This window comes from Hemitrygon akajei, chromosome 5, assembly GCF_048418815.1.
Source record: "Hemitrygon akajei chromosome 5, sHemAka1.3, whole genome shotgun sequence".
NCBI classification, from domain to species: domain Eukaryota; kingdom Metazoa; phylum Chordata; class Chondrichthyes; order Myliobatiformes; family Dasyatidae; genus Hemitrygon; species Hemitrygon akajei.
In genome coordinates this window covers 93749214-93776605 of record NC_133128.1, presented here as the reverse complement: position 1 = coordinate 93776605, position 27392 = coordinate 93749214, and the positions used below count along the sequence as shown (strand labels likewise).

General features: G+C 48.6%; 1 protein-coding gene across 1 annotated transcript in view; it reads left to right on the top strand.

The window, feature by feature from the left end:
• The window catches only part of phex (phosphate regulating endopeptidase homolog, X-linked), a 580655-nt gene that overhangs the window by 507300 nt on the left and 45963 nt on the right, over positions 1–27392 (top strand). The window contains exons 11-12 of the mRNA XM_073046078.1: positions 74–202; positions 3944–4045. Coding sequence (XP_072902179.1) covers positions 74–202; positions 3944–4045 — 231 coding nt within the window. The remainder of the gene's footprint in view (positions 1–73; positions 203–3943; positions 4046–27392) is intronic.

Genomic DNA, 27392 nt, shown 5'->3' with positions numbered 1-27392 from the left:
TTTGAAGACGAAAACTATTTCTTGTGCGCTGTAAGACCCAAAAGCCTCATTGATGTTCTGAATTTTGCTCTAGGTGATTACAGGGATGAAGTCGTTGTCTCCACGATGGGACACATGTACCTCCTTTGTTGAAGCTGTCATGCCGTATGCTGTGGGAAGGATGTTTGTGAAAGCTCATTTTCAGGAGAACAAGAAGAAGCTGGTAGGTTGACTGACCATCAACTTTCACCCTTCCACCTATTACCTGCATCTCCTCACCTGATGGCAGTTTACCATATTCCACCTAAGTTACATCAGTTAAGGATCCTCGCAATGTCTAAAACGTGTCAAAGACCTTGTGCTATTCCAGTGCTGACTGCCATAGAAAGAGAGTTATCTATTGCTCCAGTTATCTTATTGCTGAGTCCAAATCTCCCCAACCACACCATCTGAGGTTGTTCAAGTAGTTAGCTCCCTGCACCTTCTCAAGGGTAGTTAGACATGGACAAATAAGGTAGAAGAATTTGGCAAGGTGGAAAGATTACAGCAAATTGTTTTTCATCTTATAGCCAACTTCGTACAGTGCACCCCCACTTTATAGCAGTTTCTGCAATGGAAATGCACCCTTATGAAAATCAAATCAAATCAAGTTTAATCATCATTCAAACCATACACAGATACAGCTGAACGAGACAGCATTCCTCTGGGACCAAGTGCAAAACATTCAAAATATCATGCAACCATTCAAAAATAACTTAATTCAAAAATAACTGAATTCAAAATAGTGAGAAAAGAAGCATATTCACTCAAAAGAAAACCTATATGTAGCCCAAAACCCTGAGCGACAATATCCAGTAATAGAGTCTGACTATGCAGATACAGATTAAACATTTGCTCTTAGGGGATTTGTATGACAAAACAACAACCGAATATATGCAGAGACTGAGTTAGTTTGCCAAGGACAACAATCACAAGCTGCCAGTTCACAAAGGAAGGCCATTTCAGTGATTTGCTCTGGAAACTGACAAGGGAATCTTCCATTATAATTGTACAATTTATCAAACAATGTAATATCCATTTCTAGTTAATTAAAGTGACAACCTTTTCTCTTTTGCCTACAATGCAATCAGAATTCACTTAGCATTTTTAACTACACAGTCATGTGAACATTATTGTTGAGAGACTACGTTGCTGTAGGAATGCTGTCATTTCACTGGGAATACAGGGTTCATGTTAGGAGAAATTGTGATATGAATGGTTTTCTTGGAACCGAACCTCCCTATAATGAGGTATACTATAGTTAAATTTGGTCTTCTATTTTCTATGTTAATCTTCTGTACCCATCTTTTTATTGTAGATAAATTATAGAGGGTGCAGGACATAAGGAGCCAATCTGTCGCAGTGATTATCCCTCAGGTTTGGCGCTGAGACTCTCACAAGGCTTTTTAATAGAGATCTTCTGATCCTCAGCTGTGGTTTGGCAGAATTAATCAGTAAGACACTTACAAGGACAATATGGTACCATGCTTAAATTGGCAATCGGCTAATGATTCTAAAATTTGTCGAGGGATTGAGGGTTATGGACAAGAGGAGTTGAAGTTAACATAAATCAGCCACGGTCATATTGGATGGTGGGCCAGACTTGATGGGCGGAGCAGCCTACTCCCTCTCCTACTTTCTTAACATCCCCTACAATTCACCTATTGACACAACCGATCGACAGATGACGCAATAGCCACAGCTCTACACACCGTCCTTACACATCTGGAGAAGCAGGATGCTTATGTGAGAATGCTGTTCTTAGACTACGGTTCAGTATTCAACATCATAGTTCCATCCAGTCTCGACAAGAAGCTCAGAGACCTTGGCCTTAACCCTGCCTTGGGCAGTTGGATCCCAGACTTCCTGTCAGATCACCGGCAGGTGGTAAGAGAGGGCTCCCTCATCTCCAACTCTCTGACTCTCAATACAGAAGCCCCTCAGAGTTGTGTACTGAGTCCCCTCCTTTACTCTCTGTATACCCATGATTGTGTCACCACCCACAGCTCCAATCTGCTAATTAAATTTGCCAATGACACTATATTGTTTGGCCGTATCTCTAACAATAATGAGGTGGCCTACAGGGAAGAAGTCATCTCTCTGACACAGTGGTGTCAAGAAAACAACCTCTTCCTCAATGTCGCAAAGACAAAGGAGCTGGTTGTGGTTTACAGGAGGAATGGAGAAGGGCTAACCCCTGTTGACATCAATGGATCTGGGGTTGAGAGGGTAAACAGCTTTAAGTTCCTTGGCATCCACATCACCGAGGACCTCACGTGGTCTGTACACACCAGCTGTGTGGTGAAAAGACACAATAGTGCCTCTTTAACCTCAGATATAACCATATAACATAACAATTACAACACAGAAACAGGCCATCTCGGCCCTTCTAGTCCGTGCCGAGCGCTTACTCTCACCTAGTCCCACCTACCTGCACTCAGCCCATAACCCTCCATTTCTTTCCTGTCCATATTCCTATCCAATTTTTTTTCAATGACAAAATCGAACCTGCCTCTACCACTTCTACTGGAAGCTCATTCCACACAGCTACCACTCTCTGAGTAAAGAAGTTCCCCCTCGTGTTACCCCTAAACTTTTGCCCCTTAACTCTCAACTCATGTCTTCTTATTTGAATCTCCCCTACTCTCAATGGAAAAAGCCTATCCACGTCAACTCTATCTATCCCCCTCATAATTTTAAAATGGTTAAAATTTTTAAGATGTTTTAAGAAGTTTGGTATGGGCCCCTAAATCCTGAGAACTTTCTACAGGGACACAATTGAGAGCATCCTGACTGGCTGAATCACTGCCTGGCATGGGAACGGTACCTCTCTTAATCGCAGGACTCTGCAGAGAGTGGTGTGGACAGCCCAGTGCATCTGTAGTTGTGAACTTCCCATGATTCAGGCCATTTACAAGGACAGGTGTGTAAAAAGGGCTCGTAGGATCACTGGGGACCTGAGTCACCCCAACCACAAACTGTTCCAGCTGCTGCCATCCGGGAAGCGGTACCGCAGCATAAAAGCCAGGACCAACAAGCTCTCAGACTGATGAACTCACACTGATTTGAGTGTACTCTATATTACATTGACTGTTCTATTTATTATAAATTACTTTGATTGCACATTTAGATGGAGACATAACATGAAGATTTTTACTCCTCATGTATGTGAAAGATGTAAGAAATAAAGTCAGTTCAATTTAGGACCATACCAAGTGTAGATTATGAAAGACAGCTTTCAATGATTCTCTCTTGGTGTTGTGCAGTAAAGGATTTGCCCTCTATGGAATAAGCTTCCAGAAGAAGTGGTTGAAGCGGGTAAATTCACAACATTTAAAAGATGCTTGGACATGCACAAAGGTTTAGGGAGATGTGGGCCAAAGATGGGCATCTGGGACTACCTTAGATGGGCATCTTGGTTGGCATGAAGAATTTGAGCTGTATGACTGTATAATACCCCAGAGCCTTCCCACCATCTACCATCTGAAACATTCATTCACTTACCTTCAGAGCGGAGAATCTGCAGTGGGTACTGTCAATAAAACTTGCCTTGTTAAACTCATAAACTCTTATCACCTAGTACAAGGACACCACCAGCTATAGTTTCCTTCAAAATCACACACCACCCTGCCTTGTAAATATATCACCATCTCTTCATTCATGCTAAGAACCCGTCCATCAGAAGCATGGCAGGTAGCCAAGTAGGCCACTCATCACCTCCTTCTCAAAGGTAAGTTGTAAATAAAATCAACAAAACAGAAACTGTGAAACCTTGTGCCATTGGATAAGCAGTACACTTTGATCTTCCCTCCTAGTAGTTCTAATGCAACAACCATGAACCCTTCACTACAATCCTGTCATGCCTGAGGGCCTCAGTACCATTTCTCATACAAGTATTGACTCTCCTGTGCTCTTGCTTCTATAGACTGAAGATTTAGTTGCTGGTATTCGTTGGGCGTTTTTGGACATAGTGGAAAAGGAAAATGACTGGATGGATGCTGAAACCAAAGACAAAGCAAAAGAAAAGGTATATTTTGCATTTTTAAGGCTTACTGTGTAGGGAGGCAGATGAGTCAACCTTCCAGTTGAGAAATGACTCAGTCATTGAGTTATAAATGACTCAGTCATTGAGTTATCAATGACTGCTAGAGTTAAAGCAATAGTGTTCAGAATTCCTCTCACTCGGAACTCAGGTATTTCTCGTGTGAGTGTACGTGTGTCAGACACTCCGTGGTCACACACTAGCACATGCTCATCCCACTGACAGTATACACACTCACTCCATGTTTACACACTCGTTTGCAGTCACACCCCTGCCCCTCCCCCATTTGTTCCAGCAGAAAGCACAAGCCCCTCCACCCACCACGCAAGCAACAGCAAAGCCCCCACAGAGACCACGATCCGGAGTTCATCAGAAACTACGGTCCATCCCACAGGCTCTCCGAGGGAGAGAGAGGTATCGTCCCTTCCACAGCGAGAGGGGAGAACAACAGCTCGCTGTTTCCATGTTGCAGTCTGCAGTGTCACTTTATTTCGAGTTCCTCAACTCGAGAATCAGCAGCAAACTCTCTCTCACCGTTGAGAGGGAGTGAAACAGCCACACCCGCTGACTTCCTGTTCCGATCTCCCTCGACGCTTCAGTCTGCGGCACCGATGAGAAACTGGGTCATCCACAGGGCCGCACCCCGAAGGCACTCGTCTGGAGATATCGAAAATACAAGGCCACACCGATAGCAGCGACACTCCGCTGTGGAAACCACAGTCTTTCTTTCTTTCTTTCTTTTCAAATCTTTTTATTAATTTTTAAGAAAAACATAAGAAAAATATTAGTACAAAACATTTGAGAGTACATAATAGATTAATTAACAATCAAATATGTATTAATCAATACATAGAGTCTCTCAAACTCATAGTATAATGTAAAGGAATTAAGAGAAAAAAAGAGAAACCCCCCCCCCAAAAAAAAACAACAACTAAAAAAAAACTAACCAACATGGGCAATCGCATAATGTTAAATACATACAGTAGTGCCAATGACTCCCAACCTCCATCCACACAATTCAGGATAGTAGCAATAAGGTTCAGGATCAGACCATTTAATTCATATGAAAATGTTGAATAAATGGTCTCCAAGTTTCCTCAAATTTAACTGAAGAATCAAAAACCACACTTCTAATTTTTTCTAAACTCAAACAGGAAATAGTTTGAGAAAACCACTGAAATACAGTTGGAGGGTTAATTTCTTTCCAATTCAGTAAAATAGATCTTCTAGCCATTAATGTAACAAATGCAATCATTCGTTGGGATGAAGTGGATAAACACTTATTATCTATCATTGGTAGACCAAAAATTGCGGTAAAAGGATGTGGTTGGAGATTAATATTTAAGACTCTTGAAATAATATTAAAAATATCTTTCCAATAGTTTTGTAAACAAGGACAAGACCAAAACATATGAGTCAACGAAGCTATATCAGAATGACATCTATCACAGGTTGGATTAACATAAGAATAAAATCGAGCAAGTTTATCTTTAGACATGTGAGCTCTATGTACAACCTTAAATTGTATTAGAGCATGTTTAGCACAGATAGAGGATGAGTTTACCAATGATAAATTTTTTTCCCATTGCTCAGTAGATATAGGGCAATGCAGTTCTTCCTGCCATTCCTTCTTAATTTTTTCCGATATATCTGGTTGTACATTCATAATCATATTATAAATGATAGCTACTAAGCCCTTTTGACAGGGATTAAGAGCTAAAATTCTTTCTGTAATGTCCAATGGACATTCTTTCGAAAAAGACTTTAGTTCATTATATAAAAAATTTCTAACTTGTAGATATCTAAAAAAATGGGTTTTAGATAAATTATATTTATTAGATAACTGTTCAAAGGACATAATGTTATCATCCAAAAACAGATCACGAAAACATGTTATACCTTTTGTTTTCCATAAAAAAAAGGCTTGATCTATAGATGATGGTCGAAAAAAGTAATTAGATGTTATAGGACTTGACAGCATAAACTTATTCAAACCAAAAAATTTACGAAATTGAAACCAGATTCGTAATGTATACTTGACTATAGGATTAGTTATCTGTTTATTCGTTTTGAATAACGAAAAAGGAAGTGAAGATCCTAAGATTGAGATCAATGAGAAATCTTGCACAGATTTACATTCCAAATTTACCCATTGTGGGCCAGCAACTGTAGTCGATTCTTGTATCCAAAATATCAAATACCGTATATTAACTGCCCAATAGTAAAATCTTAAATTTGGTAGAGCCAAGCCGCCCTCCTTCTTAGGCTTCTGTAAATATTTTTTAGCTAACCTAGGATTTTTGTTCTGCCACAAATACGAAGATATTTTAGAATCAACTATATCAAAAAAAGATTTAGGAATAAAAATTGGTAATGCTTGAAATAGATATAGAAATTTAGGTAGTATCATCATCTTAATGGCATTAATTCTACCTACCAAAGACAAAGATAGTGGGGACCACCTATTAGCAAGTTGCTTAATTTGATCTATTAAAGGCAAAAAATTAGTTTTAAATAAATCTTTATGTTTTTTAGTAATTTTAATACCTAAATAAGTAAAATAGTCTGTAACAATTCTATATGGTACCTGATTATAAATTGAAGTATGCATATTTAATGGAAAAAGTTCACTCTTATTAAAATTCAATTTATATCCAGAAAAATTACTAAATTGAGCAAGCAAAGAAGAAATAGCAGGAATAGATCTTTCAGGGTCAGATATATATAATAACAAATCATCCGCATATAATGATACCTTATACATCGTCTCCCCACGGGTAATACCTAAAATATTGGGTGATTCACGAATAGCTATAGCCAAGGGTTCCAAAGCAATGTCAAATAATAAAGGGCTTAAAGGACAACCTTGCCTTGTACCCCGAAATAACTGAAAAAAAGGGGATCTTTGATTATTAGTGAAGACCGAAGCTAAAGGTTTCTGATATATTAATTTAATCCATGATATAAATTTTGAACTAAAATTAAAATGTTGCAAAGTATTAAATAAATATGACCATTCGACTCTATCAAATGCTTTTTCGGCATCTAAGGAAATGACACATCCTGGGGTTTTAGATGAAGAGGTATAAGCAATATTAATTAATTTTCTAATGTTAAAAGATGAATAGCGATTTTTAATAAATCCAGTCTGATCCTCAGAAATAATCTGAGGCAATATATTTTCTAATCTAATAGCCAAAATTTTACTAAAAATCTTAAAATCCGTATTCAGCAAAGATATAGGCTGATAGGATGCGCATTCAGTGGGGTCTTTATCTTTTTTAAGAATTAAGGAAATAGAAGCTTCATAAAAAGATTGTGGTAGTTTACCTATACTTAATGCATCTTTAAGAATTTTACAAAGCCAAGGAGAAAGTATAGAAGAAAAGGATTTAAAAAATTCTGCAGAAAAACCATCTGGACCCGAAGCTTTACCCGAGTTCATTAAGAAAATAGCCTTTTCTATTTCAGACTCCGTAATAGGTGTGTCCAAAAAAGCACTATCCTCAACAGTTACTTTTGGAATATTCAATTTCCTTAAGAATTCACTCATTATAGAAGAGTCTTTAGTACATTCTGATTGATATAAAGAATTATAAAAATCTTGGAAGGCTTTATTTATCTCTTTATGATCAATTGTCAAAGTACCATTTTGTTTGCGAATCTTAGTAATTTGTCGCTTATCCGAAACAATTTTCAATTGGTTAGCTAGTAATTTACCAGACTTATCTCCATATGTATAGAATTGAGCTTTCGATTTAATTAACTGACTTTCAATCGAGGAGGTTAATAATAAACTATGCTCCATTTGAAGTTCCACTCTTTCTTTATAAAGTTCTTTACTAGGGGTCAATGAGTAAATCTTATCAATTGCCTTAATTTTATCAACTAATGTTAATATTTTAGAATTAGTTCGTTTCCTAACTCCGGCAGAATATGAAATAATCTGTCCACGAATATATGCCTTAAAAGTATCCCACAGAATTCCACTAGAGATGTCTGCTGTAGAATTTATTGAGAAAAACAAATCAATTTGCTGTTTAATAAAGTTAACAAAGTCAGAGTCCTGCAGTAAAACAGGATTAAACCTCCAACCTTTAGTACTAATATATGAATCCGTCACCTTAATAGATAACTTCAAAGGTGCATGATCAGATATAGCAATAGAGTCATATTTGCAATCCATAACGTCTATAAGTAAATGCTGATCAATGAAAAAGTAATCAATTCTTGAGTAATTATGATGCACATGGGAAAAATATGAGAACTCTTTGTCATTAGGGTGTGGAAAACGCCAAATTTCACAAATAGCTGAATCAATCATAAAAGAATTAATAAGAGAAGCCGATTTGTTCGGAAAAGTTTGAGTGGGCTTGGATCTATCCATCAAAGGGTTTAGACAACAATTAAAATCCCCGCCCATTATCAATCTATATTGATTCAGATTAGGAAAGGATGTAAATAAGCATTTAAAAAATTCAGGACAGTCAATGTTTGGAGCATAAACATTAACTAAAACAACTTTTTGATTAAAAAGTAAACCAGTAATAAGCAAAAATCTACCTTGCGGATCTGAAATTGTTTCATGATGTATAAAAGCAGTTGATGAGTCTATAAAAATAGAAACACCTCTCACTTTAGCTTGCGAATTTGAGTGATACTGTTGGCCCTTCCAAAACCTAAACAACCTCTGACTATCCACCTTCCTTACATGAGTCTCTTGTACAAAAATAACATTAGCATTCATTCTATGGAATACTTTGAATACTTTTTTCCGTTTGATCGGATGATTTAAACCATTAGTATTCCAAGAAACAAAGTTAATAGTCTTATCCATATTGACAATATATATTACAGTTAACATATAGGTTTGAAAGAAAAGTGAACTCATGAACCCGGAAGAGGGAAGTAAGTTCAAAGGGAAACCGGAAGTCATAGCACCGCAGCCATTTTTGTAGTTTCATATAAGCCCATGAAATAAAACTAAGCAAAAAGCAAGCAAAAAAAAGAAAAAAAAGAAAAATCCCCCTCCCACCACCCTCAAAACCCCAGGAAAAAAGCCTAACAGAGGCAAGCGAGCGATCTAATACTAAAATTACCCCCTTGTCTCAAGACGGCAACTCAAACGTAACAAAGTTAAGAAAAAAATACAAACAACCCACATTATAAAAAAAGGGTTGATATAGCAAAAGTTAAAATATAAAATTAATGTTATAAATGTATATAAACAAAAGGGTTAAAAAAAATTAAAACAATAAATGAAAGTTTAAAACTTTCAAACACATCAAAACAGTTATGACGCTACAAACACTGGAGTCTGTCGGGAAGAAGAAACGCCATTTTATTTTTTCCCAATCTTAATATTCAAATGCTAAAAGTGTAAAAAAAAGCGTATATCGATTTAAAAAAGGAAAAAAAAAACCCTAATAGGTCATTTTCAACGCTAATCGATTAATAATATATAAAAATATAAAATCAGAATAAGCCCAGTAAAAAAAAGAGAGCTTTAACCGTATGTAAGAAATACATGTGAACAATATCAGAAAAAAAAAACCCCAAACGTCAATCTATAACAGATCCAAATCTATAGGCTAAATTACATTGGTCAGCCCGATCAAATGTCATTGTTCAAGGAAACCTTGAGCATCCGCTGGCGATCATTGTTCCAGAAAACCTTGAGCAACCGCTGGCGATTTAAACAGCTGAAAAGATCCATCTTGAAGGGTGACTCTCAGGTGTGCTGGAAACAGCAACGCTTGCTTGTAGCCTTTCTGGTGAAAATTCGACATAACCGATCTGAAAGCCAGCCTAGCCCGTAATACCTATGGGCTATAGTCCTCCAGAATGCGAAAATTAAAATTTTGATAGGTTATCATACCTTTTTTACGAGCCGCACGGATCAGACGTTCTTTGATGTGAGGATAATGGATTCTAAGAATTACGTGCCGCGGTTTCAGACTTGAATCTGCCTGAAATCTGGACACCCGATGAGCCCGATCGATTATCGGGGGATTATCCAGGACTTCTGCGCCCAGGACATCCACTAGAAATTTAGAGAAGAAAACGGTCAGATCACCGCTTTCAAATTTTTCCGGGATCCCAATTAACCGAAGATTTTGTCTTCGAGAACGATTTTCCAAATCAGTAATTTTAACATTATAACGATCCATCTGTTGGATCGTCGAAGTTTGCTCTTCTTGCATTTTTTCGATTATACGATCCTTCTTACGAGCGGCTTCTTCAAGAACCAAAATGCTTGCTTGTTGTTCTTTTGATTCCCGTGAAAAGGTCAGGAACTTTTCTTCGAGTGATTTCAAACGTTCGTCATACTGTGTAAATCTTCCAAGTAATTTTCTCTCCAGATCTTCAAATTTAGCTTCTATAAACTTCACACAACTTCTAAAGTTAACGGTTCTTTCGTCTGTTTCGATTCTTTTGCTTCAGACATTTCAGCAAGTTGAGAGTAATTCAAATAGTTTAAAAGAAAAATTCTATATGTTTAGACCCCTTTAAAATAAGTTTAAGGGGTGTTTGTAGGTTAAAAAAAAAACGTAAAAGGTTTGGAGCAAAGCCTAGATGCGGTTTACTCCATGAGCGCCATCTTGAGACCTCCAAACCACAGTCTGAGTGCATCTGTAGATCGTGGTCTCCAACAGGACCCCAACCACCTCAGAAAGGAAAGAAGAGACATTAAAGAGAAGAATTTATTTAAACTGTTTTGAAGATGAACTCGAAGAAGTCACCCTGTGACGCCATCTTTAGCTCCTCTTAGTCATAGCTAAAGTTACATAGCTTTATGTTTGACTCCATGACTGGGACCACATGTTGTCGGCTAAGGCCGTTCACAGCCCTTTTTGACCTCTAGTCGCCATTCATCATGCTGACTGATCGGATGATCCTGCACCTCCCCACCCTCCCCATACGTGAGGTGGAATAGGCTGCGCTGGGCCCTTGGCACTGTACTCCTGTCACTCTCCCTGACAAACCATCTAGTGGACCTTTGAGTCTCTCTGAAAGAAATGACAGAGCAGTATTTCCTTCATCCCCTTTCTGTTCACAGATCAGGGTGGCGAGGTGGAAAGGCGTCTCTAACAAAGAAGGTGCAAGATGCTCCTTCCCTCCACCAGCCGGCAGGTCACCCTTGGGCAAGGTGTAGTACCTGCTTAGCACCTCGATCAGGGTCACGTGACAAATGAAGCCACGACTGCGGGTGGTGCAGGTGACCGCTGACGCCAGGCAGACAGTCTTTGAAGAGGATTGATAATGGCTGTGGTACCGTCTTGTAAAGACACTGCCCAGAAGAAGGCAATGACATACCACTTAAGTAGAAATATTTGCCAAGAACGATCACGGTCACGGATAGAGAAAAGAGTAAGAACAACAGCGTGAGGGGGTCATCGTCGCAGGCACGTAATTAAGACAGTTGGAAGACCATGACTGCCCACGTCATGGGGACGATGATGCTGTCACTAAACCCCACCCTGCATGAAATGGGGAAAATTACAACAGAAAATGCTGGAAACACTCAACACGTCAGGCAGCAGACAGAAACAATCAGCGTTTCAGGTCTAAAGAGATACAGGGCTGGAGAAGGGGGAGTCCGATAGGAGAGAACAGAAGGCCGTGGAAGAAAGAAAAGGAGGAGGAACACCAGAGGTAGGTGATGGGCAGGGAAGGAGATGAGGTTAAAGAGGAAAATGGAGATGGGGAATGATGAAGGGGTGGGGGGGGCATTACTGGAAGTTTGAGAAATCGATGTTCAAGCCATCAGATGGAATATAAGGTGTTGCTCCTCCAACCTGAGTGTGGCCTCATCTCATCAGTAGAGGAGGCCATGGACTGACACATCGGACTAGGAATGGGAAGTGGAATTAAAATGGGTGGCCACTGGGAGATCCTGCTTTCTCTGGCGGACAGAGTGTATATGCTCGGTGAAACGGTCTCCCAATCTACATCGGGTCTCACCATGTACAGGAGGCCACACCGAGAGCACTGAACACAGTAAATGAACCCAGCAGACTCAGAAGTGAAGTACCGCCTCACATGGGCCCTGAATAGTAGTGAGGAAGGAGGTGTAAGGGCAGGTGTAGCACTTGTTCTGCTTGCAAGGATAAGTGCCAGGAGGGAGATCAGTGGGGAGGGACGAATAGACAAGGGAATCGCATAGGGAGCGATTCCCATGGAGAGCAGAAAGTGGGATGGGGGAGGAATGATGTGCTTGATGGTGGGATCCCATTGGAGGTGGTGGAAGTTCCGAAGAATTATGTGCTGGGTGCAGAGACTGGCGGGGTGGTAGGTAAGGACAAGAGGAAGTCTATCTCTGGTAGGGTGGCGGGAGGATGGGTTAAGAGCAGACAAGCGAGAAAGGGAAGAGATTCGGTTGAGGCAAGGTTGATGGTGGAAGAAGGGAAGCCCCTTTCTTTGAAAAAGGACATCTCCTTCGTTCTAGAATGAAAAGCCTCATCCTGAGAGCAGATGTGGTGGAGTCGGAGGAATTGAGAGAAGGGGATGGTGTTTTAATAAGTAACAGGGTGCGACAAGGTATAGTCCAGTTTGTTGTGAGAGTCTGTAGGTTTATAATAGACATTGGTGGATAACCTGTCTCCGGAGCTAGAGACAGTGAGATCAAGAAAGGGAAGGGAAGTGTTGGAAATGGACCAGGTGAATTTGAGGGCCGGGTGGAAGTTGGGGGCAAAGTGGATGAAGTCGATGAGTTCAGCATGGGTGCAGGAAGCAGCACCAATGCAGTTGTCCATGTAGTGTAGGAAAAGTGTGGGATGGCCACCAGTGTAGGCTTGGAGCACAGACAAACAGGCAGGGACAGCTGGGACCCAAGCGAGTGCCCGTGGCTACACCCTTTGTTTGAAGGAAGTGGGTGGATCCAAAGGAGAAATTATTGAGAGTGAGGACAAGTTCCACTTGGCGGAAGATGTGGTGGTGGAGGAAAACTGGTTAGGTCTGGTGTCCATAAAAAAACAGAGTGCTTTGAGGCCTTCCATAGTGAAAATAAGATGATAGGGCCCAGGGAACTTCAAATCTTTGAAAAGATCCAGAGTGTGTGAAGTGTCACGGATGTAGGTGGGAAAGGACTGAACTAGGAAGGGTAAGACAGAGTCAAGGTATGCAGATAGGAGTTCAGTGGGGCAGGAACCAGCTGAAACAATGGGTCTACCCAGACAGGCAGGTTCTGCCTTGGGTAGGAGGCAGAAACAGGAGGTGTGAGGGGCAGGATCTATGAGGTTGGTGGCAGTGCATGAGAGATCCCCAGAGTCAAAAGGTTGGTGATGGTGCGGGTGACAATGGCCTGGTGTTTCTTAGTGGAGTCCTGTTCGAGGGGTAAGTAAGAGGAGGTGTCTGAGAGTTGCTGGGGCCTCAGCAAGGTAGAAGTCAGTCCACCGTACTATTATAGCACCCCCTTTAGCTGCGGGTCCGATGGTGAGGTTAGGGTTAGTGCTGAGAGAGTGGAGAGCTGAGCGTTCAGAAGGAGTGAGATTGGAATAGGAGAGAGGAGCGTTAAAGTCTAGATGGTTGATGCCCCGTCGACAGTTGGCAATGAAAAGGTCCAGGGCAGGGTGACCAGGAAGAGGAGAAGGGTTGAAGATGGGAGATGAGGGTCATTGATGCAGGTTGGGGAGTCCTTTGCAAAGAAATAGGCTTGGAGACGGAGGCGGTAGAAGAAGTGCTCAGCGTTGTGGCGGGCACAGATCTCACTGAGGTGTGGGTGCAGGTGAGGGGCCCTTACTGAGGACAGAACGTTCTGCCTCAGAGAGGGCAAGTTCAGAGGGGATGGTTGACAAAGGTGTGGCCCTTACTGAACGTTCTGCCTGAGAGAGGGGGAGTTCAGAGGGGATGGTTGACCAAGGTGTGGCCCTTACAGAACGTTCTGCCTCAGAGAGGGCAAGTTCAGAGGGGATGGTTGACAAAGGTGTGGCCCTTACTGAGGACAGAACGTTCTGCCTGAGAGAGGGCAAGTTCAGAGGGGATGGTTGACAAAGGTGTGGCCCTTACTGAGGACAGAACGTTCTGCCTGAGAGAGGGGGAGTTCAGAGGGGATGGTTGACCAAGGTGTGGCCCTTACTGAACGTTCTGCCTGAGAGAGGGGGAGTTCAGAGGGGATGGTTGACAAAGGTGTGGCCCTTACTGAGGACAGAACGTTCTGCCTGAGAGAGGGCAAGTTCAGAGGGGATGGTTGACAAAGGTGTGGCCCTTACTGAACGTTCTGCCTGAGAGAGGGGGAGTTCAGAGGGGATGGTTGACAAAGGTGTGGCCCTTACTGAGGACAGAACGTTCTGCCTCAGAGAGGGGGAGTTCAGAGGGAATGGTTGACAAAGGTGTGGCCCTTACTGAGGACAGAACGTTCTGCCTCAGAGAGGGCAAGTTCAGAGGGAATGGTTGACAAAGGTGTGGCCCTTACAGAACGTTCTGCCTCAGAGAGGGCAAGTTCAGAGGGGATGGTTGACAAAGGTGTGGCCCTTACTGAACGTTCTGCCTGAGAGAGGGGGAGTTCAGAGGGGATGGTTGACAAAGGTGTGGCCCTTACTGAGGACTGAACGTTCTGCCTGAGAGAGGGCGAGTTCAGAGGGGATGGTTGACAAAGGTGTGGCCCTTACTGAGGACAGAACGTTCTGCCTGAGAGAGGGCAAGTTCAGAGGGGATGGTTGACAAAGGTGTGGCCCTTACTGAGGACAGAACGTTCTGCCTGAGAGAGGGCAAGTTCAGAGGGGATGGTTGACCAAGGTGTGGCCCTTACTGAACGTTCTGCCTGAGAGAGGGGGAGTTCAGAGGGGATGGTTGACAAAGGTGTGGCCCTTACTGAGGACTGAACGTTCTGCCTGAGAGAGGGGGAGTTCAGAGGGGATGGTTGACAAAGGTGTGGCCCTTACTGAGGACAGAACGTTCTGCCTGAGAGAGGGGGAGTTCAGAGGGGATGGTTGACCAAGGTGTGGCCCTTACTGAACGTTCTGCCTGAGAGAGGGGGAGTTCAGAGGGGATGGTGACAAAGGTGTGGCCCTTACAGAACGTTCTGCCTCAGAGAGGGCAAGTTCAGAGGGGATGGTTGACAAAGGTGTGGCCCTTACAGAACGTTCTGCCTCAGAGAGGGCAAGTTCAGAGGGGATGGTTGACAAAGGTGTGGCCCTTACTGAGGACTGAACGTTCTGCCTGAGAGAGGGGGAGTTCAGAGGGGATGGTTGACCAAGGTGTGGCCCTTACAGAACGTTCTGCCTGAGAGAGGGGGAGTTCAGAGGGGATGGTTGACCAAGGTGTGGCCCTTACTGAACGTTCTGCCTGAGAGAGGGGGAGTTCAGAGGGGATGGTTGACCAAGGTGTGGCCCTTACTGAACGTTCTGCCTGAGAGAGGGGGAGTTCAGAGGGGATGGTTGACAAAGGTGTGGCCCTTACTGAACGTTCTGCCTCAGAGAGGGGGAGTTCAGAGGGGATGGTTGACAAAGGTGTGGCCCTTACTGAGGACAGAACGTTCTGCCTGAGAGAGGGGGAGTTCAGAGGGGATGGTTGACAAAGGTGTGGCCCTTACTGAACGTTCTGCCTGAGAGAGGGGGAGTTCAGAGGGGATGGTTGACCAAGGTGTGGCCCTTACTGAGGACAGAACGTTCTGCCTGAGAGAGGGGGAGTTCAGAGGGGATGGTTGACCAAGGTGTGGCCCTTACTGAGGACAGAACGTTCTGCCAGAGAGAGGGGGAGTTCAGAGGGGATGGTTGACAAAGGTGTGGCCCTTACAGAACGTTCTGCCTGAGAGAGGGGGAGTTCAGAGGGGATGGTTGACAAAGGTGTGGCCCTTACTGAACGTTCTGCCTGAGAGAGGGGGAGTTCAGAGGGGATAGTTGACAAAGGTGTGGCCCTTACTGAGGACAGAACGTTCTGCCTGAGAGAGGGCAAGTTCAGAGGGGATGGTTGACAAAGGTGTGGCCCTTACTGAACGTTCTGCCTGAGAGAGGGGGAGTTCAGAGGGGATGGTTGACAAAGGTGTGGCCCTTACTGAGGACAGAACTTTCTGCCTGAGAGAGGGGGAGTTCAGAGGGGATGGTTGACAAAGGTGTGGCCCTTACTGAACGTTCTGCCTGAGAGAGGGGGAGTTCAGAGGGGATGGTTGACAAAGGTGTGGCCCTTACTGAACGTTCTGCCTGAGAGAGGGGGAGTTCAGAGGGGATGGTTGACAAAGGTGTGGCCCTTACTGAACGTTCTGCCTGAGAGAGGGGGAGTTCAGAGGGGATGGTTGACAAAGGTGTGGCCCTTACTGAGGACAGAACGTTCTGCCTGAGAGAGGGCAAGTTCAGAGGGGATGGTTGACAAAGGTGTGGCCCTTACTGAGGACAGAACGTTCTGCCTGAGAGAGGGGGAGTTCAGAGGGGATGGTTGACAAAGGTGTGGCCCTTACTGAGGACAGAACGTTCTGCCTGAGAGAGGGCAAGTTCAGAGGGGATGGTTGACAAAGGTGTGGCCCTTACTGAACGTTCTGCCTGAGAGAGGGGGAGTTCAGAGGGGATGGTTGACAAAGGTGTGGCCCTTACTGAGGACAGAACGTTCTGCCTGAGAGAGGGGGAGTTCAGAGGGGATGGTTGACAAAGGTGTGGCCCTTACTGAGGACAGAACGTTCTGCCTGAGAGAGGGCAAGTTCAGAGGGGATGGTTGACAAAGGTGTGGCCCTTACTGAACGTTCTGCCTGAGAGAGGGGGAGTTCAGAGGGGATGGTTGACAAAGGTGTGGCCCTTACTGAGGACAGAACGTTCTGCCTGAGAGAGGGCAAGTTCAGAGGGGATGGTTGACAAAGGTGTGGCCCTTACTGAACGTTCTGCCTGAGAGAGGGGGAGTTCAGAGGGGATGGTTGACAAAGGTGTGGCCCTTACTGAACGTTCTGCCTGAGAGAGGGGGAGTTCAGAGGGGATGGTTCACAAAGGTGTGGCCCTTACTGAGGACAGAACGTTCTGCCTGAGAGAGGGGGAGTTCAGAGGGGATGGTTGACCAAGGTGTGGCCCTTACTGAGGACAGAACGTTCTGCCTGAGAGAGGGGGAGTTCAGAGGGGATGGTTGACAAAGATGTGGCCCTTACTGAGGACAGAACGTTCTGCCTGAGAGAGGGGGAGTTCAGAGGGGATGGTTGACAAAGGTGTGGCCCTTACTGAACGTTCTGCCTGAGAGAGGGGGAGTTCAGAGGGGATGGTTGACAAAGGTGTGGCCCTTACTGAGGACAGAACGTTCTGCCTGAGAGAGGGGGAGTTCAGAGGGGATGGTTGACCAAGGTGTGGCCCTTACTGAGGACAGAACGTTCTGCCTGAGAGAGGGGGAGTTCAGAGGGGATGGTTGACAAAGGTGTGGCCCTTACTGAGGACAGAACGTTCTGCCTGAGAGAGGGGGAGTTCAGAGGGGATGGTTGACAAAGGTGTGGCCCTTACTGTGGACAGAACGTTCTGCCTGAGAGAGGGGGAGTTCAGAGGGGATGGTTGACAAAGGTGTGGCCCTTACTGAACGTTCTGCCTGAGAGAGGGGGAGTTCAGAGGGGATGGTTGACAAAGGTGTGGCCCTTACTGAACGTTCTGCCTGAGAGAGGGGGAGTTCAGAGGGGATGGTTGACAAAGGTGTGGCCCTTACTGAACGTTCTGCCTGAGAGAGGGGGAGTTCAGAGGGGATGGTTGACAAAGGTGTGGCCCTTACTGAACGTTCTGCCTGAGAGAGGGGGAGTTCAGAGGGGATGGTTGACAAAGGTGTGGCCCTTACTGAGGACAGAACGTTCTGCCTGAGAGAGGGGGAGTTCAGAGGGAATGGTTGACAAAGATGTGGCCCTTACTGAGGACAGAACGTTCTGCCTCAGAGAGGGGGAGTTCAGAGGGAATGGTTGACAAAGGTGTGGCCCTTACTGAGGACAGAACGTTCTGCCTGAGAGAGGGGGAGTTCAGAGGGGATGGTTGACAAAGGTGTGGCCCTTACTGAGGACAGAACGTTCTGCCTGAGAGAGGGGGAGTTCAGAGGGGATGGTTGACAAAGGTGTGGCCCTTACTGAGGACAGAACGTTCTGCCTGAGAGAGGGGGAGTTCAGAGGGGATGGTTGACAAAGGTGTGGCCCTTACTGAGGACAGAACGTTCTGCCTGAGAGAGGGGGAGTTCAGAGGGGATGGTTGACAAAGGTGTGGCCCTTACTGAACGTTCTGCCTGAGAGAGGGGGAGTTCAGAGGGAATGGTTGACAAAGGTGTGGCCCTTACTGAGGACAGAACGTTCTGCCTGAGAGAGGGGGAGTTCAGAGGGGATGGTTGACAAAGGTGTGGCCCTTACTGAGGACAGAACGTTCTGCCTGAGAGAGGGGGAGTTCAGAGGGGATGGTTGACAAAGGTGTGGCCCTTACTGAACGTTCTGCCTGAGAGAGGGGGAGTTCAGAGGGAATGGTTGACAAAGATGTGGCCCTTACTGAGGACAGAACGTTCTGCCTCAGAGAGGGGGAGTTCAGAGGGAATGGTTGACAAAGGTGTGGCCCTTACTGAGGACAGAACGTTCTGCATGAGAGAGGGGGAGTTCAGAGGGGATGGTTGACAAAGGTGTGGCCCTTACTGAACGTTCTGCCTGAGAGAGGGGGAGTTCAGAGGGGATGGTTGACAAAGGTGTGGCCCTTACTGAGGACAGAACGTTCTGCCTGAGAGAGGGGGAGTTCAGAGGGGATGGTTGACAAAGATGTGGCCCTTACTGAACGTTCTGCCTGAGAGAGGGGGAGTTCAGAGGGGATGGTTGACAAAGGTGTGGCCCTTACTGAGGACAGAACGTTCTGCCTGAGAGAGGGCGAGTTCAGAGGGGATGGTTGACAAAGGTGTGGCCCTTACTGAGGACAGAACGTTCTGCCTGAGAGAGGGGGAGTTCAGAGGGGATGGTTGACAAAGATGTGGCCCTTACTGAACGTTCTGCCTGAGAGAGGGGGAGTTCAGAGGGGATGGTTGACAAAGGTGTGGCCCTTACTGAGGACAGAACGTTCTGCCTGAGAGAGGGCGAGTTCAGAGGGGATGGTTGACAAAGGTGTGGCCCTTACTGAGGACAGAACGTTCTGCCTGAGAGAGGGGGAGTTCAGAGGGGATGGTTGACAAAGGTGTGGCCCTTACTGAGGACAGAACGTTCTGCCTGAGAGAGGGCGAGTTCAGAGGGGATGGTTGACAAAGATGTGGCCCTTACTGAACGTTCTGCCTGAGAGAGGGGGAGTTCAGAGGGGATGGTTGACCAAGGTGTGGCCCTTACTGAACGTTCTGCCTGAGAGAGGGGGAGTTCAGAGGGGATGGTTGACAAAGGTGTGGCCCTTACTGAGGACAGAACATTCTGCCTGAGAGAGGGGGAGTTCAGAGGGGATGGTTGACCAAGGTGTGGCCCTTACTGAACGTTCTGCCTGAGAGAGGGGGAGTTCAGAGGGGATGGTTGACAAAGGTGTGGCCCTTACTGAGGACAGAACGTTCTGCCTGAGAGAGGGGGAGTTCAGAGGGGATGGTTGACAAAGGTGTGGCCCTTACTGAGGACAGAACGTTCTGCCTCAGAGAGGGGGAGTTCAGAGGGGATGGTTGACAAAGGTGTGGCCCTTACTGAACGTTCTGCCTGAGAGAGGGGGAGTTCAGAGGGGATGGTTGACAAAGATGTGGCCCTTACTGAACGTTCTGCCTGAGAGAGGGGGAGTTCAGAGGGGATGGTTGACAAAGGTGTGGCCCTTACTGAGGACAGAACGTTCTGCCTGAGAGAGGGGGAGTTCAGAGGGGATGGTTGACAAAGGTGTGGCCCTTACTGAACGTTCTGCCTGAGAGAGGGGGAGTTCAGAGGGGATGGTTGACAAAGGTGTGGCCCTTACTGAACGTTCTGCCTGAGAGAGGGGGAGTTCAGAGGGGATGGTTGACAAAGATGTGGCCCTTACTGAGGACAGAACGTTCTGCCTGAGAGAGTGGGAGTTCAGAGGGGATGGTTGACAAAGATGTGGCCCTTACTGAACGTTCTGCCTGAGAGAGGGCAAGTTCAGAGGGGATGGTTGACAAAGGTGTGGCCCTTACTGAACGTTCTGCCTCAGAGAGGGGGAGTTCAGAGGGGATGGTTGACAAAGGTGTGGCCCTTACTGAACGTTCTGCCTGAGAGAGGGGGAGTTCAGAGGGGATGGTTGACAAAGGTGTGGCCCTTACTGAACGTTCTGCCTGAGAGAGGGGGAGTTCAGAGGGGATGGTTGACAAAGGTGTGGCCCTTACTGAACGTTCTGCCTGAGAGAGGGGGAGTTCAGAGGGGATGGTTGACAAAGGTGTGGCCCTTACTGAGGACAGAACGTTCTGCCTGAGAGAGGGGGAGTTCAGAGGGGATGGTTGACAAAGGTGTGGCCCTTACTGAGGACAGAACGTTCTGCCTGAGAGAGGGGGAGTTCAGAGGGGATGGTTGACAAAGGTGTGGCCCTTACTGAACGTTCTGCCTGAGAGAGGGGGAGTTCAGAGGGGATGGTTGACAAAGGTGTGGCCCTTACTGAGGACAGAACGTTCTGCCTGAGAGAGGGGGAGTTCAGAGGGGATGGTTGACAAAGATGTGGCCCTTACTGAGGACAGAACGTTCTGCCTCAGAGAGGGGGAGTTCAGAGGGAATGGTTGACAAAGGTGTGGCCCTTACTGAGGACAGAACGTTCTGCCTGAGAGAGGGGGAGTTCAGAGGGGATGGTTGACAAAGGTGTGGCCCTTACTGAACGTTCTGCCTGAGAGAGGGGGAGTTCAGAGGGGATGGTTGACAAAGATGTGGCCCTTACTGAACGTTCTGCCTGAGAGAGGGGGAGTTCAGAGGGGATGGTTGACAAAGGTGTGGCCCTTACTGAGGACAGAACGTTCTGCCTGAGAGAGGGGGAGTTCAGAGGGGATGGTTGACAAAGGTGTGGCCCTTACTGAGGACAGAACGTTCTGCCTGAGAGAGGGGGAGTTCAGAGGGGATGGTTGACAAAGGTGTGGCCCTTACTGAACGTTCTGCCTGAGAGAGGGGGAGTTCAGAGGGGATGGTTGACAAAGATGTGGCCCTTACTGAGGACAGAACGTTCTGCCTGAGAGAGGGGGAGTTCAGAGGGGATGGTTGACAAAGATGTGGCCCTTACTGAGGACAGAACGTTCTGCCTGAGAGAGGGGGAGTTCAGAGGGGATGGTTGACAAAGGTGTGGCCCTTACTGAACGTTCTGCCTGAGAGAGGGGGAGTTCAGAGGGGATGGTTGACAAAGGTGTGGCCCTTACTGAGGACAGAACGTTCTGCCTGAGAGAGGGGGAGTTCAGAGGGGATGGTTGACAAAGGTGTGGCCCTTACTGAGGACAGAACGTTCTGCCTGAGAGAGGGGGAGTTCAGAGGGGATGGTTGACAAAGGTGTGGCCCTTACTGAGGACAGAACGTTCTGCCTGAGAGAGGGGGAGTTCAGAGGGGATGGTTGACAAAGATGTGGCCCTTACTGAACGTTCTGCCTGAGAGAGGGGGAGTTCAGAGGGGATGGTTGACAAAGGTGTGGCCCTTACTGAACGTTCTGCCTGAGAGAGGGGGAGTTCAGAGGGGATGGTTGACAAAGGTGTGGCCCTTACTGAGGACAGAACGTTCTGCCTGAGAGAGGGGGAGTTCAGAGGGGATGGTTGACAAAGGTGTGGCCCTTACTGAACGTTCTGCCTGAGAGAGGGGGAGTTCAGAGGGGATGGTTGACAAAGGTGTGGCCCTTACTGAGGACAGAACGTTCTGCCTGAGAGAGGGGGAGTTCAGAGGGGATGGTTGACAAAGGTGTGGCCCTTACTGAACGTTCTGCCTGAGAGAGGGGGAGTTCAGAGGGGATGGTTGACAAAGGTGTGGCCCTTACTGAACGTTCTGCCTGAGAGAGGGGGAGTTCAGAGGGGATGGTTGACAAAGATGTGGCCCTTACTGAGGACAGAACGTTCTGCCTGAGAGAGGGGGAGTTCAGAGGGGATGGTTGACAAAGATGTGGCCCTTACTGAACGTTCTGCCTGAGAGAGGGCAAGTTCAGAGGGGATGGTTGACAAAGGTGTGGCCCTTACTGAACGTTCTGCCTCAGAGAGGGGGAGTTCAGAGGGGATGGTTGACAAAGGTGTGGCCCTTACTGAACGTTCTGCCTGAGAGAGGGGGAGTTCAGAGGGGATGGTTGACAAAGGTGTGGCCCTTACTGAACGTTCTGCCTGAGAGAGGGGGAGTTCAGAGGGGATGGTTGACAAAGGTGTGGCCCTTACTGAACGTTCTGCCTGAGAGAGGGGGAGTTCAGAGGGGATGGTTGACAAAGGTGTGGCCCTTACTGAGGACAGAACGTTCTGCCTGAGAGAGGGGGAGTTCAGAGGGGATGGTTGACAAAGGTGTGGCCCTTACTGAACGTTCTGCCTGAGAGAGGGGGAGTTCAGAGGGGATGGTTGACAAAGATGTGGCCCTTACTGAGGACAGAACGTTCTGCCTGAGAGAGGGCAAGTTCAGAGGGGATGGTTGACAAAGGTGTGGCCCTTACTGAGGACAGAACGTTCTGCCTGAGAGAGGGCAAGTTCAGAGGGGATGGTTGACAAAGGTGTGGCCCTTACTGAACGTTCTGCCTCAGAGAGGGGGAGTTCAGAGGGGATGGTTGACAAAGGTGTGGCCCTTACTGAACGTTCTGCCTGAGAGAGGGGGAGTTCAGAGGGGATGGTTGACAAAGGTGTGGCCCTTACTGAACGTTCAGATGGGATGGTGAAATCACGGCATGGATGAGACTTGGAATCGGAGGGGGGAAGGGTGTTCAGGGATGGTGGGCTGAGAGGAAGATGGAGTCTGCAAGGCCCAGGAGTTGGCAGTGGGACCTGAGAGAGAGAGGATTGTGGTGTGATGGTAGGGGAAGGGGAGATGGGGTTTCCAGCAGCAGCCAGTGAAGACCCGGCCTGGAGTCAAGGCCAGAGTTGGAGTTGGAGGTTGTGCATTCGGCTCTTTAGAGATTTCCGAAGTCGCTGGAAACCACGTTGATGGAGCTGGAGTCTGCTCCGGATTGCTAGAGCTGTTGGGGTCGGCCGCAGGGATCGCGGTCGGGAGATGTCCGGGACTGCTGGCGTTGGAGTCAGCAGGTTCTGTCGTCTCTGGCCAGACGACCTTGCAGGCCATGAGAAAGCCAAAGAACCGGCGGAGGATAAAGTAGCGGACAGGTCCATTATAGATTAGCAAGTCGCCGTCGCTACAAGCCAGAGTGATCCAGCCCGCATCGGAGTACCAGCAATTAACCTTCCGTCGCCACAGTGATCCAGCCCGCATCGGAGTTCCAGCAATTCACCTTCCGTCGCCAGAGTGACCCAGCCCGCATCGGAGTACCAGCAATTCACCTTCCGTCGCCAGAGTGATCCAGCCCGCATCCGAGTACCAGCAATTCACCTTCCGTCTCCAGAGTGATCCAGCCCGCATCGGAGTACCAGCAATTCACCTTCCCTCACCAGAGTGATCCAGCCCGCATCGGAGTACCAGCAATTCACCTTCCGTCGCCGGAGTGATCCAACCCGCATCGGAGTTCCAGCAATTCACCTTCCGTCGCCGGAGTGATCCAGCCCGCATCGGAGTACCAGCAATTCACCTTCCGTCACCAGAGTGATCCAGCCCGCATCGGAGTACCAGCAATTCACCTTCCGTCTCCAGAGTGATCCAGCCCGCATCGGAGTACCAGCAATTCACCTTCCGTCGCCAGAGTGATCCAGCCCGCATCGGAGTACCAGCAATTCACCTTCCGTCGCCAGAGTGATCCAGCCCGCATCGGAGTTCCAGCAATTCACCTTCCGTCGCCAGAGTGATCCAGCCCGCATCGGAGTACCAGCAATTCACCTTCCGTCACCAGAGTGATCCAGCCCACATCGGAGTACCAGCAATTCACCTTCCCTCACCAGAGTGACCCAGCCCGCATCGGAGTACCAGCAATTCACCTTCCCTCACCAGAGTGACCCAGCCCGCATCGGAGTACCAGCAATTCACCTTCCCTCACCAGAGTGATCCAGCCCGCATCGGAGTACCAGCAATTCACCTTCCGTCACCAGAGTGATCCAGCCCGCATCGGAGTACCAGCAATTCACCTTCCCTCACCAGAGTGACCCAGCCCGCATCGGAGTACCAGCAATTCACCTTCCCTCACCAGAGTGACCCAGCCCGCATCGGAGTACCAGCAATTCACCTTCTGTCACCAGAGTGATCCAGCCCGCATCGGAGTACCAGCAATTCACCTTCCGTCTCCTGAGTGATCCAGCCCGCATCGGAGTACCAGCAATTCACCTTCCCTCACCAGAGTGACCCAGCCCGCATCGGAGTACCAGCAATTCACCTTCTGTCGCCAGAGTGACCCAGCCCGCATCGGAGTACCAGCAATTCACCTTCCATCGCCAGAGTGATCCAGCCCACATCGGAGTACCAGCAATTCACCTTCCGTCACCAGAGTGATCCAGCCCGCATCGGAGTACCAGCAATTCACCTTCCGTCACCAGAGTGATCCAGCCCGCATCGGAGTACCAGCAATTCACCTTCCGTCACCAGAGTGATCCAGCCCGCATCGGAGTACCAGCAATTCACCTTCCGTCACCAGAGTGATCCAGCCCGCATCGGAGTACCAGCAATTCACCTTCCGTCACCAGAGTGATCCAGCCCGCATCGGAGTACCAGCAATTCACCTTCCGTCGCCAGAGTGATCCAGCCCGCATCGGAGTACCAGCAATTCACCTTCCGTCACCAGAGTGATCCAGCCCGCATCGGAGTACCAGCAATTCACCTTCCGTCGCCAGAGTGATCCAGCCCACATCCGAGTACCAGCAATTCACCTTCCGTCACCAGAGTGATCCAGCCCGCATCGGAGTACCAGCAATTCACCTTCCGTCACCAGAGTGATCCAGCCCGCATCGGAGTACCAGCAATTCACCTTCCATCGCCAGAGTGATCCAGCCCGCATCCGAGTACCAGCAATTCACCTTCCGTCACCAGAGTGATCCAGCCCGCATCGGAGTACCAGCAATTCACCTTCCGTCACCAGAGTGATCCAGCCCGCATCGGAGTACCAGCAATTCACCTTCCGTCACCAGTGTGATCCAGCCCGCATCGGTGTACCAGCAATTCCCCTTCCGTCGCCAGAGTGATCCAGCCCGCATCGGAGTACCAGCAATTCCCCTTCCGTGGTCAGAGTGATCCAGCCCGCATCGGAGTGCCAGCAATTCACCTTCCGTCACCAGAGTGATCCAGCCCACATCGGAGTACCAGCAATTCCCCTTCCATGGTCAGAGTGACCCAGCCCGCATCGGAGTACCAGCAATTCACCTTCCCTCACCAGAGTGACCCAGCCCGCATCGGAGTACCAGCAATTCACCTTCCCTCACCAGAGTGACTCAGCCCGCATCGGAGTACCAGCAATTCACCTTCCGTCACCAGAGTGATCCAGCCCGCATCGGAGTACCAGCAATTCCCCTTCCGTGGTCAGAGTGATCCAGCCCGCATCGGAGTGCCAGCAATTCACCTTCCGTCACCAGAGTGATCCAGCCCGCATCGGAGTACCAGCAATCCACCTTCCATCGCCAGAGTGATCCAGCCCGCATCGGAGTGCCAGCAATTCACCTTCCGTCACCAGAGTGGGCAAGGTCAAACTGCCCGAGGTGAGTGGAAGGTGTAGTCCTGGCTCGACGTTCATGCCCAGTGTCCGTGTCTACCCCTTGAAGAAGAGTCCCGGCTTGATGCCTGATCCGAAGGAGGAGTCCTGGCTCAGTGTTCCTGTCCTGTGTTTTGGTGTCCAGATTTCTGGCTGCAGCGATCCATGGTGACCACATTTCTGGCCATGTTCCCCCTGTCCAAGTCCAAGGTCCGCGGCTGTCCGTGTTCCCCCTGTCCAAGTCCAAGGTCCGCGGCTGTCCATGTTCCCCCTGTCCAAGTCCAAGGTCCGCAGCTGTCCATGTTCCCCCTGTCCAAGTCCAAGGTCCGCGGCTGTCCATGTTCCCCCTGTCCAAGTCCAAGGTCCGCGGCTGTCCATGTTCCCCCTGTCCAAGTCCAAGGTCCGCGGCTGTCCATGTTCCCCCTGTCCAAGTCCAAGGTCCGCGGCTGTCCATGTTCCCCCTGTCCAAGTCCAAGGTCCGCGGCTGTCCCAGTCCCCAGGGTCTAAGTCCAAGGTCCGCGGCTGTCCGTGTTCCCCCTGTCCAAGTCCAAGGTCCGCGGCTGTCCCAGTCCCCAGGGTCTAAGTCCAAGGTCCGCGGCTGTCCGTGCTCCCCCTGTCCAAGTCCAAGGTCCGCGGCTGTCCATGTTCCCCCTGTCCAAGTCCAAGGTCCGCGGCTGTCCATGTTCCCCCTGTCCAAGTCCAAGGTCCGCGGCTGTCCCAGTCCCCAGGGTCTAAGTCCAAGGTCCGCGGCTGTCCGTGCTCCCCCTGTCCAAGTCCAAGGTCCGCGGCTGTCCGTGTTCCCCCTGTCCAAGTCCAAGGTCCGCGGCTGTCCGTGTTCCCCCTGTCCAAGTCCAAGGTCCGCGGCTGTCCGTGTTCCCCCTGTCCAAGTCCAAGGTCCGCGGCTGTCCGTGTTCCCCCTGTCCAAGTCCAAGGTCCGCGGCTGTCCATGTTCCCCCTGTCCAAGTCCAAGGTCCGCGGCTGTCCATGTTCCCCCTGTCCAAGTCCAAGGTCCGCGGCTGTCCATGTTCCCCCGTCCAAGTCCAAGGTCCGCGGCTGTCCATGTTCCCCCTGTCCAAGTCCAAGGTCCGCGGCTGTCCATGTTCCCCCTGTCCAAGTCCAAGGTCCGCGGCTGTCCATGTTCCCCCTGTCCAAGTCCAAGGTCCGCGGCTGTCCCAGTCCCCAGGGTCCAAGTCCAAGGTCGGCGGCTGTCCGTGCTCCCCCTGTCCAAGTCCAAGGTCCGCGGCTGTCCCAGTCCCCAGGGTCTAAGTCCAAGGTCGGCGGCTGTCCGTGCTCCCCCTGTCCAAGTCCAAGGTCCGCGGCTGTCCGTGTTCCCCCTGTCCAAGTCCAAGGTCGGCAGCTGTCCGTGCTCCCCCTGTCCAAGTCCAAGGTCCGCGGCTGTCCGTGTTCCCCCTGTCCAAGTCCAAGGTCCGCAGCTGTCCCAGTCCCCAGGGTCCAAGTCCAAGGTCGGCGGCTGTCCGTGCTCCCCCTGTCCAAGTCCAAGGTCCGCGGCTGTCCCAGTCCCCAGGGTCTAAGTCCAAGGTCGGCGGCTGTCCGTGCTCCCCCTGTCCAAGTCCAAGGTCCGCGGCTGTCCCAGTCCCCAGGGTCCAAGTCCAAGGTCGGCGGCTGTCCGTGCTCCCCCTGTCCAAGTCCAAGGTCCGCGGCTGTCCCTGTTCCCGCTGTCCAAGGTCCGCGGCTGTCCCTGTTCCCGCTGTCCAAGGTCCACGGCTGTCCATGTTCCCCCT